The 21,972-nt window shown below is 45.2% G+C and overlaps 1 protein-coding gene across 1 annotated transcript in view; it reads right to left on the reverse strand.

Moving 5' to 3' along the window:
• LOC109938507 (GEM interacting protein) overlaps nt 1-21,972 on the reverse strand; it is a 64,119-nt gene that overhangs the window by 17,616 nt on the left and 24,531 nt on the right. The window contains exons 2-7 of the mRNA XM_048617841.1: nt 13,545-13,638; nt 12,285-12,360; nt 9,920-9,989; nt 3,941-4,066; nt 2,351-2,415; nt 838-948 (exon numbers count right to left, since the gene is read on the reverse strand). Coding sequence (XP_048473798.1) covers nt 838-948; nt 2,351-2,415; nt 3,941-4,066; nt 9,920-9,989; nt 12,285-12,360; nt 13,545-13,638 — 542 coding nt within the window. The remainder of the gene's footprint in view (nt 1-837; nt 949-2,350; nt 2,416-3,940; nt 4,067-9,919; nt 9,990-12,284; nt 12,361-13,544; nt 13,639-21,972) is intronic.

The raw sequence follows: 21,972 nt of genomic DNA on the forward strand, positions 1-21,972 counted from the left end.
CATGAACAGGAAGGGTTTAGAGGAATATGAACCAAATGCTGGCAAATGGGACTAGGTCAGATTGGGATATTTGATTGGCACAGACGAGTTGGACTGAAGGGTCTGTTTCCGTGCTGTACAACTCTGTGACTCTATGATTTAGCTTAAATGGAGTCCAACAGTCCTGAACCGACTCATCATCAACGATATTTCACTCCCATCCCTCCTCTACCACCTCACTGCTGTCTACACCAGACCCAGCCAAAGTTGAAGTCACCACTGTGCTATGGGAACCAGAGATCCAAACTCACCTGTTCCTCCCTAGGACACCACACATCACATATCAAATTACTCAAGAACTGCATCACCAAAGGGTTTCTTTTTATTATTGAATTACTTCATTTGGACTCAGAAACAGAAGCATGGTCGAACAGGTTGGGAAGGTTAGGAAGGGGTTTGATAGGGATTTAGGGTATATGTTTCGGCTTGCGAGGACGCAAGTCCAAATTTAGAAGTCACGACTATAAGATCTCACTAACAATTCAGCGAGGAATGCAGGACTCACAGCTTTGCTCAGAGATGTCATTAGGATGTGGAACTCAGTACCGCAAGGAGGATGAGGCAAATTGCATGATGTAATTATAGGGAAGCTAGATCCAATGAAGAGGAAGAAAGGAATAGAAGGAAATGCTCGTGGGGTTGAATGGAGAGGAGCTCATGTAGAGCATAAACACCAGTGTGGAACGTTTGGGCCATATCCAGCTGTGAATACTAGCTGACAGGCTTGGGCAATGCAACACAAGACCACCTGCCCTAACATTGGAAAGTACAAGTGAAGCTATTCACCAAAGCCCTCACCTGGATATATTTATTGTGCTGCAGTGAATTCCTGGATTTAATTGTCCTCTGACTGTGTTGGATGTCATGCTGCAGAGCCATCATATAAATGTATTGAAAAGGCATGAATTTCTGTCAAAACAAAGAGATGATGCATTATCTATAAGCATTGTCATCGCTTCCCACAAGTTCCAGAGTTTTTGACTGAACACAGAATTGTGATCAGACCAAAACACAAACTGCCTGTTCTCATGGAATTTGCTCCATTTTATCATAGAAAGGCCAAGCTTGGTTGAGTAAGGCCCCCTCTCCAATGTAGCAATGAGGTGGGACTTGATTCAGCAATGATTCCCTGACACAAGCCAAATTTGCCGCCCCATGACTACAGTCAGAAGGTGATGTGGCAATTCCTAGTTCAAGAGCTGGTCTTACCTAGGCTGTTCCTTCAATGCAGTTAGAGGGAGATGGTAGTGCAGTAGTTGTGATACTGAACAAGTAATCAGGAGGCCTAGGCTAATGCTCCAGGGATGTGGGATCAAATCTCAGTTGTTGCAAGCTAAAATTTAATTAATAAATCTGTAACATAAAACTTCTTCAGTAATGGTGACCGTGACAACTATTGTCTTTTGGGACGACACGGTGGCTCAGTGGTTAGCACTGCTGCCTCACAGCACGAGGGACCCAGGTTCGGTTCTAGCCTTGAGTAACTGTCTGTGTGGACGTTGCACATTTTCCCTGTGTCTGTGTGGGTTTCCTCCAGGTGCGCTGGTTTCCTCCCACAGTCCAATATGTGCAGGTTAGAGTGGATTGGCCATGCTAAATTACCCATAGTGTCCAGGGATGTACAGGTTATGTGGGTTAGCCATGGGAAATGCAGGAGTAGGGTAGGGTGGTGAGTCTGGGTGGGATGCTCTTCAGAGGGTCATTGTGGACTTGTTGGGCTGAATGGCCTGTTTCCACACTGTATTGATTCTATGGATCTATTGTCATGAAATTCCACAAGCTCACTAATGTCCTTTATGGAAGGAAATATGCTGTCCTTCTGGCCTACATGTGCCTCTAAACCACACAGCAATGTGGTTGATCCTTAACTGACTTCTGAAATGGCCCTAGCAAGCCACTCAGTTCAAGGGCAATGAGGGATAGGCAAAAATTGCTGGCCTTGCCAGTGATGCCTACATCCGATGGAAGAGTAAAGGGGAAGAAAATGTTGAATGATAGTACAGGCTATTATCAAGCAGCTTTGTTGGAATGGGACAGTACCCTCTTCTACAATGGCTCAATGTGGCCTTCACATTCAAATCCAAGTTCAAAGATGATGAGGAGTTTCCCACTGTGGGCCTGCCCTTGCCGAGAGAGAGCTTCCAGGCAGCACTGAATGTCCAGTGTATTCAGTTTTGAAGTTTAGTTATTCAGGTATGGCATTGTGTGACATAGCAAGATTCTCCAAAAGACAGTGTTGAAACTAAAGGCTCAGTTCTCTTATTCTTGGTGCAAATGAAGGAGGAATGTTGGATCATGGAACATCCTTTACCTCTTGGTTGATTGAATTCTTGGTCATTTCGGCCATCCGAACCATGCTCTTCGAGAATTCAATTTCTGCAGAACGAGTAGAGTCAAAAGGATTACATTACCCAAAGACATTTCTGCCCATATCTGTTCAGGAGTTTGTTTATAAGAAGAGAATAGTGATGGGATCGTGTTGAAAGTACGTATAAGAGGGTAGATAGCTATGGTAACCATCAACATATAAAGAGCCTGTGTAAGATACAATGTAATAAAGGCATCCAGTGACAGACTCACTGATATTAAACGTACAGGACAGCGATAGGCTATTTGGCAGTTCTGCTCTATTGCCAAGGTTTGCTCCATATGAGTCACCTATAGTGTTGCCAGAGATCATTGTATCACTTCCTCCTCACATATTTACCAAGCTTCCAGTCAAAAACATCGGGTGATTGACCCACACAGAACAGTCAATCACTGAACTGATCAGATTGTATCCTTTTACCCATTTAGTCTCACTGCAAACCATTTCCAACAAGCATCAATTTGTTGATTGGTATGTAACTGGATTTTGAACAGCAAACTAAATTTATAATTATTGCTGTAAAGACTCACTAACCTGAAAAAAGATTCATATTTGTAGCATGTCAATCTTCTTCATTTTCAATAAAATTCCACATAATTTTAATTTTTAAAGTTTTGATATTTCAGCTTCTACATTAATGCTTTGTATGTCATTTATTTCCCAAAGTTTTACAGTGACAGATCTGCCCTTACCGATTCTGTACCCAAGTGTCATAAAATGACAGAGCTGTCCCCACCAGTACAGTACCCCAGTGTTATACAGTGACAGACCTGTCCCCACCAGTACTGTACCCCAGTGTTATACAGTGACAGACCTGTCCCCACCAGTACTGTACCCCAGTGTTATACAGTGACAGACCAGTTTCCAACAGTACTGCAACTCATTATTATACAGTGACGGACCTGTCCCCCACCTATACTGTACCCCAGTGTTATACAGCTACAGACCTGTCCCCCACCAGTACTGTACTCCAGTATTATACAGTGACAAACCTCTCCCCACCTATACTTTACCCCAGTGTTATACAGCAACAGACCTGTCCCCCACCAGTACTGTACTCCAGTATTATACAGTGACAAACCTTCCCCACCTATACTTTACCCTAGTGTTATACAGTGACAGATCAGTTTCCAACAGTACTGCAACTCATTATTATACAGAGACAGACCTATCCCCACCAGTACTGTACCCCAGTGTTATACAGCTACAGACCTGTCCCTACCAGTACCGAACTCCAGTGTTACACAGTGACAGACCAGTCCTCATCAGTACTGCAACCCATTGTTATACAGTGATAGACCAGTCCCCACCTGTAATGTAACCTAGTGTTAAACAGTGACAGGTGTCCCCACCACTAGAGTACCTCAGTATTATACAGTGACAGACCTCTCCCCACCAGTACTGTACCCCAGTGTTATACAGTGACAGACCTGTCCCCATCAGTACTGTACCCCAGTGTTATACAGTGACAGACCTGTCCCCATCAGTACTGTACATTTCAATAGCACAGCACCTTCACATCCCTCTACTCACCCACAGAGATCCGCCTTTCCATCCACGACAGCAGTTCCTTTGTGTATTTGGCCCAGAGTTTGGCATATAGAAGGGCTGATTCGACACCTCCTTCACACCTCATCAGCATTTCATCGGCCTCTTCCACTGTAGAGGGAGTGAAGAGAGACAGGATCATGAGGCTGGATTCTGCATGTGGCCCATTACACACAGAGCCCCACACACAGGAGATTAAGAAGCATTAAATAGCAATGTCTGGATGACTGTCAGACAAAGGATACTAAGGAGAGGATTAACTAGCAGGCTGTCAGCAAAACGTATTGAGACACATATGGACTGTCAGTGACAAAGAAATCAGCAAGGATGGGAGATTGAGAGAGTGAAGTGTGGAGCTCAGAACTGGACACACTATTCCAACTGGCCTCTATCTCCATGTAGTTTCCCCAGTGTCTGAGAGTTAGTCAGAGTATGCTTTACTCTACTGGGGAGGGTGGTCACAAGACCCACGTCAGCTGATACAGGGTTTGAACCTAAACCATTAAAGCTTATTCTGCTTTACACTCCAGCCATCATACTCAGTGGACTAATCAGGCCTTGATCAATCTAACTGGGTTTAGTATTTAAAATCACAAGCTTTTGAAGAGCTGCTCCTTCCACTGTTCACCTGACAAAGGAGCAACGCTCCGAAAGCTTGTGATTTCAAATAAACCTGTTGGAATATAACCTGGTGTCGTGTGAGTTCTGACTTTGTCCACCCCAGTCCAACACCGGCACCTCCACTTCAGCTTTAATATAACTGCAATAAAAACAGAAATGCTGGAGGAACTCAGCAGGTCTGGCAGCATCTGTGGAGGCAGAAACAGAGTCAAGTATGGCTCTTTGGAACCTGGCCTTGCCTTTGTACCCAATTCCTTTGTTTATTAAATCAGTAATACCTTGTGCTTATTTGACAACCTTCTAAAAAAAACACAGGAACATGAATGGACCCCAGAGCCTATACTACCATTCAGCTAGGTCCCAGATTACCTGCACTAACCCTCCTTGGCTTTGGAATCCAAAATAACTGCCTAAACCCAACAGACTCAGTTTTGACACTTTCAATTGACTTTTATGTCGCTTTAGTTTTTGGGAGGTTGTGTTTAAAATTTCCGCTCCCCTTTGTGTAAAGAAGCGGTTCCTAGCATTCCAACAAGGTAAAGGCGATTTTAAGTTATGTCCTTGTTCTAAACACCAAATGGATTTTCCTTGGAATCAGTTCGCTCATCCAGAGTTCGGAGCTCCTCGCCATTTACAATGTACTTTGATAAATTGGTTCACACCAAACTCCACCTGCCACTCACTTTATGGAACTCAACTCCTAATGCCCAGTGTCAGTGAACGCCAGGTCTCTCTGTTCCTGTACATTTATACAGTTACTTTACAACTTCTCCACTCACATGTCCTTTCATGTCAAATCCCACACACTTTGGTGTGTTAAACTGCATTTGCCACACATTTGTATATTTCACTAGATTTCACTACCTCTTGGTAAAACAGCAAGAAAGACCTACATTTAGAAAGTGCCTTCCACAACTACCAAACACCTCAAAGTGTTTTACAACCAGTGAGATTTTCTTGGATGTGTAAGGTAATCTACTCTCCCCTAATTTTTTGGGGTTACCATTCAAAAGTCAATATGTCGTAGCATGTGCACGACCCCCAACCCTCCATTCCTGCCTCAAGGGAGTTTTGAACGCAATCCCTATTATCCTCTTCACTGTCAACATTCCCAAGCTTTGTGCTTTCGGCAAATGTTGAAATGATGCTACGCTCAGGTCCAGTTCATTAAAGTGTATCAAAGAAGTAAAGGTACACTTTGGTAGCTAAACCCTCTTGGCCAGTCTGTATAACATCCTCATACTGACCGACACAAAACAAAGCATCGGTGTATTAGCATTATTATTGCCAGTTCATCTTCAACACGCTCATAAAAGGAATAGTGTCTGCTTATAATGAAACCAGCACAGTGGATCCAGCCTGAGGCAGGCATGTGCTGATTAAGTGCAGATACTGTGTCACTAACCCCTCCCGAAAGCTTGCGGCATTCAATAAAAATGCAGGAGAGCCAGATGGTCCAGTTCAGAGTCAGTACCTCTTCGACGAGGCCTGTTCCCATATTAAGCACAACACAAAAGGAGCCTCTGTCATTCTCCGATGTGACTGTTTGACGGATGATTCAAATTTGTTCATCAAATTTTTGTTCCCTGACATTATGTGACATTGTTTTTAGCTGATGAGGCATCCTGGTGCCAGCCATACCTCCTGAATGCAGACATCACTGGCATCTCCTGTCTGGTTGTTATTATTCTACACTTATTTGTCATCCCATCTACCCACGTTGCTGGGCAGGCTCCTATGTGGCTTTTGGAATGGTAATAGCAGATATTGGAATGCTCTTTCTACACTGTTGCCATCAAATTATCCCAGGGCAGATAACACACGGGTGAGGTAAAGAATAGAGCTCCAGCTATATTGTCCCATCCAACACTCCCAGAACAGGTACAGCACAAGTTTTAAATACAGAAGGTACCTCTACTCTTTTAAACTGAAAGTAAAGCTGTCTCTACATTGTCCCCATTAGACATTCCCAGGACAAGTACAGCACGGGCTGAGATGCAGAGTAAAACGAAATGTACAGCAGGGTTCAAGGTTATGAAGGTACTCTCTGTTCTGTTTTCCTGACCCTCCACAGTCTTTAAATGGATACAGTAGTACAGTGCTCTGGGTCAGTTGGTAAATATGTTGCTCATTCAGGACAGCAAAGGTCAGTTTCAATCCAAGGTAATTTCCCACCTCGCTTGATACTCTTAAGCTCACAGCTGAGGACTGAGTTCCTGGATAAGAGGTTTGCAATGTTCTCAGGTCCTTACAGTAAAGCATTGACTGTCCCTCCTCAGCCTTCTCAACCTGTATCTGCAATCTTCACACTGTCCCCCTCCAATGTCTCCCCACTGTCATCTAGCAGGGTGGGACTGCTCCCGCCTTAAATTATAGTCACAATATCATCTGTCAGGGCTTCGTTTGCCTCTCCTGCATTGTTACCTGTTGCAATTTCTCAAGGATCTTTCCTTATGCCTTTCCTGTTTCTCATCTGCAGGTGTATCATCTGAAAGCAAAGCCTTAGTTTCCACATGTATGCTGACAACACCCAGCCCTAGCTCACCACCATCTCTCTTGACTACTCCATCCAGTCAAAATTGTCAGACTGTACGGCCAAGGTCTGGGACTGCAATGAACAGAAACACCCCACAATTAGTTACTAGTTCCTTAACCACTTGCCCCATCCCTCACCCTGGTGACTATCTGAGGATGAAGCCAGCTGTTCAGAAATGTTTGTTCTGTATTGGGCCCTGAGCTGAACTTCTGACCACATTTTCCCGCCATTACCAAGACCACCCATTTTCTACATTTGTAACACTGCTCCTGTTTCAGCTGACTAGCCACTAAAACCCGCATCCACACCTTTGTTACCCTGTCCCCTTTGGACTGAGCTGGCCAGTCTCATAGTTTCACCCTCCACAAACTGGAACTCACGGGAAAGTCAGTTTCTTGTATCCAAACCTGCACCAAATCCATCTCAACCACCACCCTCACTGCTCACTGACCTTAACCGGCTCCATGTCTGACAACACCACAGTGTTAAAATTCACATCCTTGTTTTCAAATCTCTGTGTGATCTTGCTCCTCTGAATCTCTGTCACCTTCTGTAGCCTTACAAACCTCTGAGATCCCTGCACACCTACAATTCTGATCTCTTGCGAATTTCCAACTTGCTTCGCTCCGACGTTAGTGACCATTCAGCTTCTAGGGCTCAAGCTCTGCGAGTCTGTCCTCAGACATCTCCCACCTTGAACATGCTTCTTAAACTTACATCCTTGACCACATCTTAGAATGTAATGGCTCCTTGAGCAGTCCAGTGTCAAATTTCATTTGATAACATGCTTATGAAATGCCCTAGGTCATTTGATCACTGTAAAGGTGCTATATAACTGTAAGTTGTTCTGATGTAGCAAATAGCAAAATAGAGAGAAAATAAATTGAAACCAATTAGTGAGGGTTGGAGAGAGTGGAGGGGCAGACAATGAAAGGTAACAACATAATAAAGACTGAACCCGTGCCTGGCACAGAGTTGGACTGGGTCAAAAACAACAGAAATTATTCACAAAACACTTGGGTCAATTTACCTCCCATCCAATTAATTCACTCCAACCTTCAAGAAGTCAACTGGGGTATCATTCAGGAACAGATACTTTTCAGTGCTCCATTTCATAATGGCAAGCCTTTATCCAGGAGGCAGGGAGAACAAGGTTGGGGGACATTGTTGAATTATTGCTCGATCAGTCATGCAGAGGCTGAGGCTAATGGTCTGAGAACGTGGGGTCAAATCCTATCCAGGAGCTAACAGAACTAAAATTCAATTTTTAAAAAATTCTAGGATTGCAAGCTAGCCTCAGCAATGAAGCAAATAAATTATAACTGATTATTGTAAAAACCCCTCTGGTTCACTAGCGTCCTTTAGGTTAGGAAATCTGCCATCCTTATCCAGTCTGGCCTACCTGCGACTCCAGATCTACAGCAATGTGGTTGACACTTAAGCTGCCCTCTGAAATGGCCCTAAGAAGGGCAGGACTTACACAGTTAATGGTAGAGCCCTGGGGAGTACTGTCAAACAGGGACCTAGGGGTTCAGGTACACAGTTCATTGAAAGTTGTGTCACTGGTAGACAGGGTGGTAAAGAAGACGTTTGGCACACTTGCCTTCATTACTCAGACCACTGAGTGTAGGAAAAGGTCAGCAGGTCTGGCAGCACCTGTTGACAGAAATCAGAGTTAATGTTTCGGGTCAAGCGACCCTTCCTCAGAAGTCTCTGTTCTGAGGAAGGGTCACTCGACCTGAAATATTAACTCTGATTTCTGTCCACAGATATTGCCAGATCTGCTCAACTTTTCCAGCAATTTCTGTATTTGTTTCTGATTTAGAGCATCCACAGTTCTCTCAGTTTTCATTGAGTATAGGAGTTGGGTCACGTTGTAGTTGTACAGGACACTGGAGTATTAGAATCATAGAATCATAGAATCCCTACAGTGTGGAAACAGGCCCTTCGGCCCAACAAGTCCACACTGACCCTCAGAGCATCCCACCCAGACCCATCCCCCTATAACCCACCTAATCTACACATCCCTGAACACTAAGGGCAATTTAGCATGGCCAATCCACCTAACCTGCACATCTTTGGACAGGCTATTGTATACAGTTCTGGTCGCCCTGCTATAGGAAGGATGTTACTAAATTGGAATGCATACAGAAAAGATTTACAAGGATGTTACCAGAGCTGGAGAGACTGGCTACGCTGGGACTTTATTCACTGGAGTATAGGAGGTTGAGGGGTGACCTTATAGAGGTTTATAAAATCATGAGGGGTATAGATAAAGTGAGTAGCAGAGTCTTTTCCCCAGGGTAGGGGGATCCAAAACTAGAGGGCATAGGTTTAAGGTAAGAGAATAAAGATTTAAAAGGGACCTGAGGGGCAACTTTTTCACACAGAGGGTGGTGTGTGTATGAAATGAGCTGCCAGAGGAAGTGGTGGATGTAGGTACAGTTACAACATTTTAAAAGACATTTGGGCAGGTACATGAATAGGAAACATTTAGCGGGATATAGGCCAAACACAGGCAAATGGGGCTAGTTTAGTTTGGGAGCATAATCGGCACGGACTGGTTGGACTGAAGGGTCTGTTTCCATGCTGTCTGACTCTACAACTCTAAGGCAATCTGTTCAAGGGAAGTTGAAGATGGGCTTTAAATATTGGCCTTGCCAGCAACACCTACATTCCAAGAATGAATAACGAAACAACCCCACACTCATCTCGCTCCCACGTTCCCAGCCTGTAGCCCCAAACACCAGCCAAACGTTCATGCCTGTGTTGACTGGGATGAGCCATCAAGCATTCAGGCTCCATACCGTTTGTCTGGATAGCATCTCGCTCCTTGATCAAGTCGTGGTGATATTCTGAGTAGAAATCCTCATTCACCTGCTGAGAAAAAAGAGGGAGTGTGAATGGCTGCCTGAAACCTTGCTCTCGAGATCAGATAACAGCCAAGCCACTTGGCTCTCAAGGCCTAACCCGAACCCTAACCATATCCCTGGTCTGGGCCCAGTAACTGTTTGTCAGCCATGGCAGTAGCTGGGATGAGACTTGACCTCAGTATCTTCAAACTGAGCGCCGGGGTGGAAAATGCCAACCAGATTTGTCAAATAATCTGGCAACCTTTCCTACACGCTGAGGTCACAACATCTAACTCAGGGCAATGGGCCGCTGACACCTCGCATCTGTAATCCAGCAAGTCTGTTATTTTGTGCTCCACTCCAAATGGTTGGGGGGAATACGTAGGGGAAGGGAAACAGGGAGCACCGTGGGATGGGGGGGTGGGGGGGGGGGGGCGGGGTGGTGGGAATGGAGAATTTCTGGAGTCCTGTAATGTGGGCGAAATGCTGAAACTTTTAGCCATTGAGTGTATCCATTAGTGGCACCTTTCCACTCTCAGTGCAAATTCTCTCTGGGGTGCAGCAACACAATGTGAACCCCCCTGGAGACTGGTGAGAAGCATTGCAGGAGGGCTAAAGGGAACTCCTTTAGGAGAAATAGTGGGTGGTAATGTCATTAGCCACGTAACCAGAGACCCAGGCTGATACACTGGGGAGATGGGTTCAAATCTCACCATAGCAGCTGGTGGAATTTAAATCCAATTATTAAAGCAGCAATATAAAGCTTGTGTCTGGTGACCATGACAACCATCACTGATTGCTGTAGAAAACCCATCTGGTTCATAGCGTCTGCTGTTCTAACGTCTCCATGTGACTCCAGGCCCAGCAATGTGGTCGATTCTTAACTGCCCTCTGAAATGGCCAAGCGACCCACCCACTCAAATTCAGGGCAATTATTTTTCTTAAAGAAATAGAACATAGAACATAGAACATAGAACATTACAGCGCAGTACAGGCCCTTCGGCCCTCGATGTTGCGCCGACCTGTGAAACCAATCTGAAGCCCATCTAACCTAAACTATTCCATTATCATCCATATGATTATCCAATGACCATTTAAATGCCCTTAAAGTTGCCGAGTCTACTACTTTTGCAGGCAGGGCATTCCACGCCCTTACTACTCTCTGAGTAAAGAACCTACCTCTGACATCTGTCCTATATCTATCACCCCTCAATTTAAAGCTATGTCCCCTCGTGTTAGCCATCACCATCCGAGGAAAAAGGCTCCCACTGTCCACCCTATCTAATCCTCTGATCATCTTGTATGTCTCTATTAAGTCACCTCTTAACCTTCTTCTCTCTAACGAAAACAGCCTCAAGTCTCTCAGCCTTTCCTCATAAGACCTTCCCTCCATACCAGGCAACATCCTGGTAAATCTCCTCTGCACCCTTTTCAATGTTTCCACATCCTTCCTATAATGCGGCGACCAGAAATGTACGCAATACTCCAAGTGCGGCCGCACCAGAGTTTTGTACAGCTGCAACATGACCTCATGGCTCCGAAACTCAATCCCTCTACCAATAAAACCTAAGTAAGCAGGTGTAAGGGATGTGTTGGGATCACGATGGGGGACAGAACCAGATAGTGTTTGAGTTCTTTATGGGAGGTTTCTCAGCTTCTTTTAGCTGAATGCAATTGTCAGTTCCATCTGTGTATTTTCATATCTCCCCGAATCCCCTATTCCCTCAGGCCCTGCTTTTGTTGGGCAAGGCTGTTTAATGGGAACATTTCCTCTCCACCTCCCCACACAATTGGTTATTTGTTAGACCAAGAGCAACAGGCAGTGCGTACTTACAGGCATTGGGCCCTACAGGCCGAGGTGTTGACAGGCAGTGGGTGCTACAGGCAGAGGCCAACAGGTAGATCTCCAGCTTTCCGCTATCCTCAGCGTGCAAAGGGGCTTCCTAATACCACGTCTGAGCAGTCTTGGTCTAGTTTTGTGGTCAAACTCCCAATTGTCCCAAACTCTCTGTGTCTGCCAGGAGGGAAAGTTATCTCCTCCCCACAAATATCCTACCAACTCCCCTCATAGCTTTAAACGCCTCAAGAATTCAATTCTAGTCCTCACAATGTAGCCCTTTTAGCCTCAATGTCACTGATGAATCTGCACTGTACCTGAGACCTGGGTGCACTCCCAAACCCCTCACTCCTGCCTCCCCACTACCCCTCCTCAGATCACATAACTCCTACTCACCTCCTCCTGCTTTTCGACTCCATGTTCCTATGCCTCCCTCCTCAATCTCACCCCCTTCACCTTTTTGACAAAACACTTGGGACTCACCGCAATCTCTTCATCTGGAGATGGGTCAGTGGAAATGAAGCTGTCCTCTGTTTCCATCATGAAGAGGTCGACTGTGCTATAGGGAGAAGAGAGAGTGAGAGCACTTCAGGATGAACCTATTGGTTAGGCCTCCTCCAACTTACAATCCCCAACAAGATGGGATTTTGGGTTCGCGAGCTCAGAAGCAGAACGGCTGCTGTGGAGCTCAGACTGATTTTAGGTCAGCTGCAAGGCCCTTTTAAATGTTAGTTTTAAATGTTACAGGACGTGACCACATGGACTGCACTTTGAGACCCAATCGCTGCTGCAAAAAGAGCCCATGAACAGGTAGGTGTTTAGTTTTATTGGAGCAACACTGCCATTTCACCAACTGCTGAACTGAAGGCCTCTCCATTTCTCAATAGCCTTCAAACCCTTCGCAAACCTTCACAAAATGTCGGAGGCACCCAAGCAGAGTCACTTTGGGAGAATTTTTTTTTGAGGCGCTGCTACAGGAGATTATGAACTTTTCCACAATTACTTAGGACTCAGTCTAGTTTAGGGGAAGTTGGTGGTGAAGAGGAATTAACAACTCGCGACTTTAACCACTGGAGCCACATCTCCACTCTTTACTGTTGACTTTTAAAGGGACTTGGGTAATAATTTAACCCAGCAGCGTTGTTTGAGAACAGCTTTGATACTGAGCTGAATACACTTCAACAGCGGCTGACACTCCTTTTGCAGTTTTATGACCGTGAAGATTATAGCCAAATTCCAGACAGCAGCTACAAAAACTAGGAAAACAAGTAAAAGAAGTGTTGCTACAAATCTACAGGGCTTTAGTGAGACATATGTAGAGTACTGAGCGCAGTTTTGGTCTCCACATTTCGGGAAGAAACCTAACCTCAACCCCATCAGATTGGAGGCAGTCCAGTGAAGATCATTACGTTGGTACCTGGAACCAGACCTATGATGACGGGCTAAGCCAATTGGGTCCAGATTCTCTGGAGTGTAAAAAAATGAGAGGCGACCCCATTGCGAATTTCAAGGAGGGATGACAGATTACAGTAGTAGATGTTTCGGATTGGGATAGACAGATTCTTGGAATCGAAGTTTCAGGGAATCGAAGGATATGGGGAGACGGCGAGAAAGTAGAGTCGAAGCCCCAAGATTAGCCATAATGGCACTGAATGGCACAGCAGACTCGATGGGCTGAATGGTCTACTCCTGCTCCTTTTCTTATGCTGTCAAATGGCGGGCATTCGATGGGCTGGTACTCACGAGTTTCCGAAGGAAATTTCTAGCGCATCCAGCTCCCGGAATATTTCACTGTAACGTCTCGGCTTTTCATTACCTTCGCCTTGATCACTCAGTCCTGTGCGGAGAACAAAGTTTGTTACAGATAGCGTTGAGGATTTGTTTCTCCCCCCCCCTCTTCCTGTTCATCTCTCTCTTCCTGAGGCCCTCATATGCCTGAAGCCTGAAGAGATGGTAGTGAAACTAAGGGAATTCCCACCAGATCCAACTGTCTAGAGAAAACAGAGAAGGTGGAGTTTTTTTCTCTCTCCGCGTGCCTGAGATAACGGGGTTGACCAATGATTAGAGACTGAGTGAAACTGGATTTTAACGGAATGATAGTTGATCTCATTGGAACACATAAGGGCTACGATGGGGTTTGACAGTGTAGACATGGAGAGATTGACTCCTTCTCCCGTGGCTGGGGAATCGAGAACAGAATGGCACACAGTCTCAGAGACAATCATTTAGGCCTGAGAGGAGGAGAAATTTCTTCAAGCAGAGGGTTGTGAATCTTTGAAATTTTCTACCCAGAACGTTATGGATGGACCATTATTGAACATATTCAAGGCTGAAACTGATAAATATTTGATCTGTCGGGGATTTCGAGGCATAAAGGAGGCAAACGTACAAGTGAAGTTGAGGCAGAAGATCAGCCGCGGTCTTATTAAATGGTGAAGCAGGCTAGAGAGGCTGAGTAGTCTAGTCCTTCTATCAGGCACATTTTTAAATGCAACTCAGGTTACAGTCTTATATGGTGCTAGGCTAGCAACGCACTGATTGTGAATTTGAATCCTCTGACAGTGAGCTGGATTCGAGGGTTGTGATTATCTGCAAACCCCAACATTTCTGCAGAAACCTATTTCAGCAGCATCTTTCCGTTAAAGGGATGGCTGAGCAGACCTACTCTGGTCTCTCCATGTCAGGCAATTGACTGTCTGCAAGGCTGTAGCATGGCCAGCGGTTATCATTAGGGTTAGGGTTAGGGTTAGGAAGGAGTCCTACCTTCTCATGAATGATAGACTTGACTGGTCTAGTATTGTCCACATCCCCACAGTTATAAGTACGTAATATTTAAGAGCTGATGGTGCTTTCCCTGATCCCAGGTCGGCCCATATGATCTGATCTCAGGAAGTCTGGTCATAAGGGTAAAGTCCTAAATTTCAATCAGTTCTGAAGAAGTCAAACAAGGCTCAAAACTCTGTTTCTTTCCCCAGGGATGCTGTCAGAGCTGCTCAGTTTCTCTAGCATTCTCAGTATTTGTTCCAAACTTCATTCTGCTCACCCAGGAGGCATGTCCAACCAATGTTCTACCCCTTTTATTTAAGGCCAGATGATCACACTACAGCCTCCAAGACACAAGTTCAAGCCTCACTTTTAAAAATATTCTTTCATGCAGTTGCCAGATTCTAAGTCCCAGGCTCCACAATTTGTATGGAGTGTGGGGTGGAGGAGGTGCAGAGGCAGCAAGGAGGTAGAGCGGCAGGGGAGTGTTTTTGATTGAGAGGTGGGGCGCAGGGGAACCGGGGAGGGAATGGGTGCAGGAGGGGACACCGTATTGGAAAGGGGGCCCTTGAGGGAAGCCTGTAGCCTATGCCCAGTGACCTGCCAGGCTTCCCTCTGCTCCTGAACACCTCTTGCCAGCCTCACAATTGAAGTTGGATAGGAAGTAGCCTTCAGTTGGTCAAAGACTGGGGGCGAGAATGGGCAGGTAAAAGTGTGGCACAGGTAAAGGGCGGGCCTTTGGGAGGGTGGCAGATCGTCCTGGGTCGTTTTTCAGACACTCCATAAAATTCTGCCCGTGGCATGTGGGAGTACAATGGATCTAGGAGAGAGTTGAGCTCAGGATGCTTATCTTTCCACCAGTGAGGTTTTCCTCATCTCATACTCAAACCTATCATTGATTAATTCAAGGAGATCAATCACTATGATTAATCAACATCTTCATGACATTGTATCAAGTGACCACCAGGATGGTATGTCAACAAGGTGGATGTTGATATTTCTTCACCAGAAAATTCTTCCACTCCTATTAGATGAATCATTAGCTGCAATTTTCTGCTGCCTCCTTACACTCCAGTGATCTCCGATCCGGCCTCCCTATTATGATCTTTGAGTTAACATTTCATTCCTTACAGTGACTCCATGTTGAATGCTCCACATTCTTAAGAACGAGGCTTTCAGCTACAAGAACACCCAATGAAGCCCGACGACCTGTCCTCTCAAGCCCAGAACTGTCTTATCCCCATGTTTCTCAGTCCTACCATGTTCTCAAGTCGCTATTCATGTACCATGCCTCATCCCAACAACCCGCTTCACTTTTTTAGAGAAAGTAAGAACTGCCGATGTTGGGGTCAGTGATAACACTATGTGGAGCTGGAGGAACACGGCAGGCCAGGCAGCATCAGAGGAGCAGGAAAGTTGACGTTTCAGGTTGGGACCCTTCTTCAGAAAATAAAGATTGCGACAACTTTCCTGCTCCTCTGATGCTGCCTAGCCTGCTATGTTCCTCCAGCTCCACACTGTGTTATCACCTTTTTTTATCCTTTCATGGGATGTAGGCATCTCTGACTGGGCCAGCTTCTACTGCCCAACCCTAACCGTGAAAGCGGTGGTGAACTGCCTTCTTGAAATGCTGTAGTCCATTTGTTGTTGGTAGAAACACAATGGTATTAGAGAGGGAGTTCCAGGATTTTGACCCATTGACAATGAACAGTGATAGATTTCCCAGTCAGGTTGGAGGGGGACTTGCAGGTAGTGATCATGTATCTGCTGCCTTTGTCATTCTCAACGGTAATGGGTTTGGTAGGTGCAGTCTAAGGATCTTTGGGGAATCTCTGCACTTTGTAGACAGTATGCACTATCGCCACTATCAGTGGTGGAGGGAGTGAATGTTTGTGGATGTGGTGCCAATCAAGCGGCTGCTTTGCCCTGGATGGTGTCAAGCTTCTTGAGTGTTGTTGGAGTTGCACCCATCCAGGCAAGTGGGGAGTATTCCATCACACTCCTGACTTGTACCTTGTAGATGGTGAACTGACTTTGAGGAGACAGGAGGTAAGTTACTTGCCACAGAACTCCCAATCTCTGCCCTGTTCTTGTAGCCACAGTATTTATGCAGCTAGACAGTCCAGATTCTGGTCAATGGTAAGCTTAATATTTGTGCCACATCGGCTCAAGCCTGAACACTGTTTGCGTCTTGCTGCATGCGAACGTGGATTTCTTCGGTATCTGAGGAGTTGTGAATGGCGCTGAACATTGTGCAGTCATCAGAGAATGTCTCCATGTCTGACCTTATGATGGAGGGAAAGTCACTGGTGAAGCAGGTAAAGGTGGTTGGGCCTAGGTCACTACCCTGAGGAACTCCTGCAGAAACATTCCAATACCGAAGTGATTGATTTCCAACAAGACAATCACAACTGCCTTCATATGCGCCAGGTATGACTCCATCCAGTGCAGAGTTTTCCCTGATTCCCATTGGCTCTCGTTTTGCAAGAGCTCACTAACACCACACTCGGTCACCTCACCTCTTGAGTTCAACATTTACATCTATATTTGGACTAATGTTATTATAAGGTCTGGAGTGAAGTGGACTTGACAGAAGCTGTTGTAGATATTTTCTGATCAGCCTGTTCAGAAATGGTTTTACATACTTCAGGAGCAGGTGGGACTCAAATCCAGGCCTCCTGGTCCAAAGCAGAACCTTGTTGTATTGTATTACCCTTACACTAATGACATCATGTCACCCTGTCACACAAAACCATTCACTAAATTCCATTTGCCCATTAATGTGACCATGGTTTAAAATGAACAAATGGACTCCTCTTAAAAACAGTCAAGAATCTCAAACATGTTAAGTCTTTCCTTTCTGATATTTACATAACCAACTTAAAACTTCCTTGTTTAAAAAAAAACTTATATCACACTTGTTACTTGAGGGAGATCAAGGATCTGTTCAAGCAACTGTGGTATGTCTGTTGCCGATATGTATAAAGGAAATTTTCTATTCCAATGCCAAATCTCGTTGAGCTCGCTGGGCAAGTTAAATTACTGATGTTTGTCTCTGTCTTGCTTCCTCACCTTCTGCCAAATGCACTGAAACAAATCACTAAGGAATGTTTGGGATAATGGTACACACGCGCGCATACGCGTACACACACACACAAAATAACACACTGACACACCCACCCACCCACCCACCCACAGACACACACACACACACACACACAAAATAACACACTGACACATGTGCGCAGGTATGCACAAAATAACACACTGACACACACACACACACAGACAAGACACAACACACAACACACTGACACACACACACACACAACACACACTGACACATACACACACACACAGATACACACTGATGCATGCACACACACACACACACACATACAAAGACACACACACAGCAGGAAGTATGATGAATGTAACATTTTGATTACTAACCCTCTGACTCAACGGTAAAGTGATACTCATTACTGTAAAATAATACATGCATTCTGAACGTGTTAGTACGTTCTTACAAATATTAAGCAATCAAAATGTACAAGGACTTGGTGAAATAGGTATGTACTCAAGTATATGAAGAATTTATTACATGTCATGTAGGAAGGTGCTAGACTTGGCTCAGTGGAACCAATCAAGTCAGAAGGTCATATAAGTGGTTAAGGCCCATACCACAATGTGTGCTTCAGTGAGTGGGTCACTTCAGTACAGTACTGGGGAAATGCTGCACTGCTTGGGGTGGCGACGTTTGGATGAAATGTGGAACTGTGGGTCCACTCACCTTTTCAGGGGGATGTAAAAAGAATTCCATTATCAATTATCGGAAAAATGACAAAGACCTCCTTTTGTCTTGGACAACACTTATCCCTCAATCATCACCATCTAACAGTGATTCTCTGAGCAGTTAAGTCATTGTTTGCGGGAGCTTGCTATGCACAAGCTGGCTGTTGGCATTTGCTAGATTACAACTGCAACTACATTTCAAAAATTCCTCCTTGGGCTGTGAAGAGTTCTGGAATGTGCCAGGGCCATGAAAAACACTGGATAAAGGTGTTTCTTTCCTTGCTCCCTTGTCGCATGCATCACCACTGGGAAGGTATTGGCTGAGGCTTTGTGATAGTTAGCCCAGGGACTCTGCTTGGAGAGGGACACAGACACAAATACTTACCCTGCTGCTCAGAACTCCCCACTCGGAGTGTTTGTGTCCGAGTATGGGCTCAAACCTATGGTCCCTGTATTGAAGTACGATCTCCAAGAAGTATTGTAGAGATTCAAGAACACAAGAATTTGGAGCAGGAGTAGGTCCTTTGGCCCTTCGAGCCTGCTCCACCACTTCATAAGATCATAGCTCATCCAATTGTGGTCTCAACTGCACCTTCCTCACTGCCACCCAACAGTCAGCTCAGCCAATCTGTAGCACAGAGAAATTTGGGAATCCTCATCCACGAATCACAAAAAGGTAGCTTACAAGTTCAGTGGGTAGTAGGGAAGGCAAATGGTACATAGGCCATTGTTTCAAAGGGAATGGAGTATAAAAATACAATCTATACAAGGCACTAATCCAACCACACTTAAAATACTGTGAACAATTTTGGTGCCCTTGTCAAGGGAAAGGTGTTCCAGCATTGGAGACAGTCCAGAAAAGGTTCGCTAGGTTGATCCTGGGTACGGAGAGATTTTGTTACGAGAAGAAGTTGTGTAGGTCAGACCTGTGGAGTTTAGAAGAATGAATTGTGAAACATTCAATATTCTTAGGAGACTTGACAGGGTAGATGCAGAAAGGTTCTCTCCCCTTGCGGGTCAGTCTAGGACAGAGGGTATAATCTCAGAAGAAGGGGTTGCCCATGTTAGACAGAGGTGAGGAGGAATTTCTTCTCTCAAAGAGTAGTAAATCTGTGGAATTCTTTACTACAGAGAGAGACAGACGCTGGTCGGTAAGTATGTTAAGGCTGAGGTAGACAGATTTTGAGTCAGGAAGGGAATCAAGAGTTATGGGGAAATGGAGAAGATCAATTTATTGAATGGCGGAGCAGAACTCGATGGGCGGAATGTTCTATTCTGCTCCTGCATGTTATGGTCTTTTGGTTTTACGGTCTTACATCTTCGGTAGAAAATTATTGCTATATTCCAGGATGGAGTTAAGGCCTACAACTTGACTGTTTCCTGCAAAGCACAGACAGATTCTCACCACAAACGGATGCAACATTAGAGCAGAGAGGAAGGAGAGCAGAAATCTTGGGCTGCAGAAAATCTCTTGTTCGTTGCTGCTTCCCCTTTCCAGCCCGGTGATGGAGAGGCCCCAGGCTGGCTGTTCCATCAGCGCAGTTGTCAGGACACTTTGGTCACTTTCAGATACTTGTGACAAAGATCGGACAGCGACTCTCACCCGGTCGCCCTCTTCAAAACGACATGCTCAAACAAAGGGTGCCAGCTGTGCTGTGAGCAAACCTAGTGTCACCACCAATGACCTAAATTAAACTTCCGCTTCCATCAGACGTCAGGTCTGACACACACACACGCACTCACAGATACACACACTCACCACATTCGGGCACACGCATAAACACGCTCACGCAGACACACACACACACACACACACACACACACACACAGGCACACACTCACACACGCAGATACATACACACACCACATTCGGGCATACGCATAAACACACTCACGCCGACACACACACACACACACACACACACTCACACACGCAGATACACACACATACCACATTCGGGCACACGCATAAACACACTCACGCAGACACACACAAACACACACATGCACACACACATACACTCACAGACACACACACATAAACACAGACATAACACATGCGCACACACACATACACTCACAGACACACACACAGACACAGACACACACACACACACATACACACACTCACTCACACACACAGGTTGGCCAGATCCTCATGAGCAGAGGGAGCAGCGCAGGAAGCTGCTTTATATAAAAGCAAAGGACTTGTGTTTATAGAGCACCTTTCATGACCAGCAGAAATCTTAAAGGGCTTTACAGCCCAAAGAAGTCACAGAATTGTTACAATGTAGAGGAGGCCATTCAGCCTATCATCATCTGCACCAATCTCCTGCTTTTCCCCCATATTCCTGCACACCAAATAACCATCTTTACTGCTTCAATTGATCCTACCTCCACCACATTTCCAAGCAGTGCCTCCCAGACCCTAACTACTTGCTGGCTGAATAAGATTTTTCTCCCATCATGCTTGCTGTTTTGCACATCACTTTAAATTTATGCCGTCTCATGCCATACTTTTTCCTTTGACGAGATTGGAACGGTATCTCCCTATCTACTCAGTCCAGCTTGCTCATGATTTCGAATCTCCTCTTAGCCTTTCTCTGTCCAAGCAGAACTGTCCCAACTTCTTCAATCTATCCTCATCCCTGAAGTTTCTCATTCCTGGAATCATTCTTGTTAGTCACTGCTGTAAAGTAAGAAACACAGTCACCAATTTGCGCACAGCAAACTCTCACAAACAGGGAACAGAATGATGACTAGCTGATCCATTATTAGTAGCTCTAAAGCAAAATGCTACGCATACTGGGAATAAGAGATAAGATCAGAAATCACTGCCAAAACTCAGAAAGTTGTGATCGACCTGAAAAATGTTTTCTGCAAATCTGCCAGGGTTATTGTTTTATTTCCTCAGTTTGAATGATGTTGACTGAAATGCAAATAACGGCCAGGGCACCCTCTCTCCTTCAAAACAGCATGCTTGGGATCTTTGAAACCTGCGGGAGTTGGGGACCCTCTGTTTAACATCGATTGGGAAGCCAGCAGCAATGGAGCATCAGCCTGGAGTATTGTGTTCAAGACTCAGAGTGGGACCTGAACTCCAAATCTTGTGATTGACAGGCAAGAGCCACCAATGCTGACTTACATACCATCTGTGCTCTTAGAAAGAGAAAAATGAAACTGACTGGAGAAACGTCACACGAGAATACAAAGATCCAACAGTGATTAGATACACACAGTGGATAAGAAATTCATTAAAGGTTTATCTTCCTTCCTGCGTGTTAGAGGTGGGGACTGGGGTTATTCAGGTTGTTCAAACATTGCCATTAAGAAATCATTGAACCACTCCTTCTCTAGAAAGGACGAGATCAGTTGATAAAACTGTGAAACAGGGAATAAGTTGGACACTTCCACAATGCAACTGGTTAAAAACCTATTGTTTGAGTACGTACTTCTAAAATGATCTCTGCAGTACTTCAATGAATCATAGCAAGAGCTGTGTCTGTGTGGGTTTTCTCTGGATGCTCCGGTTCCCTCCCACAGTCCAAAGATGTGCCGTTTTGGTGGACTGGCCATGCCAAGTTGTCCATAGTGTCCAGGGATGCGCAGGCTA

This window comes from Rhincodon typus, chromosome 38 (genome assembly GCF_021869965.1).
Source record: "Rhincodon typus isolate 14 chromosome 38, sRhiTyp1.1, whole genome shotgun sequence".
In the NCBI taxonomy this organism is placed as follows: Eukaryota; Metazoa; Chordata; class Chondrichthyes; order Orectolobiformes; family Rhincodontidae; genus Rhincodon; species Rhincodon typus.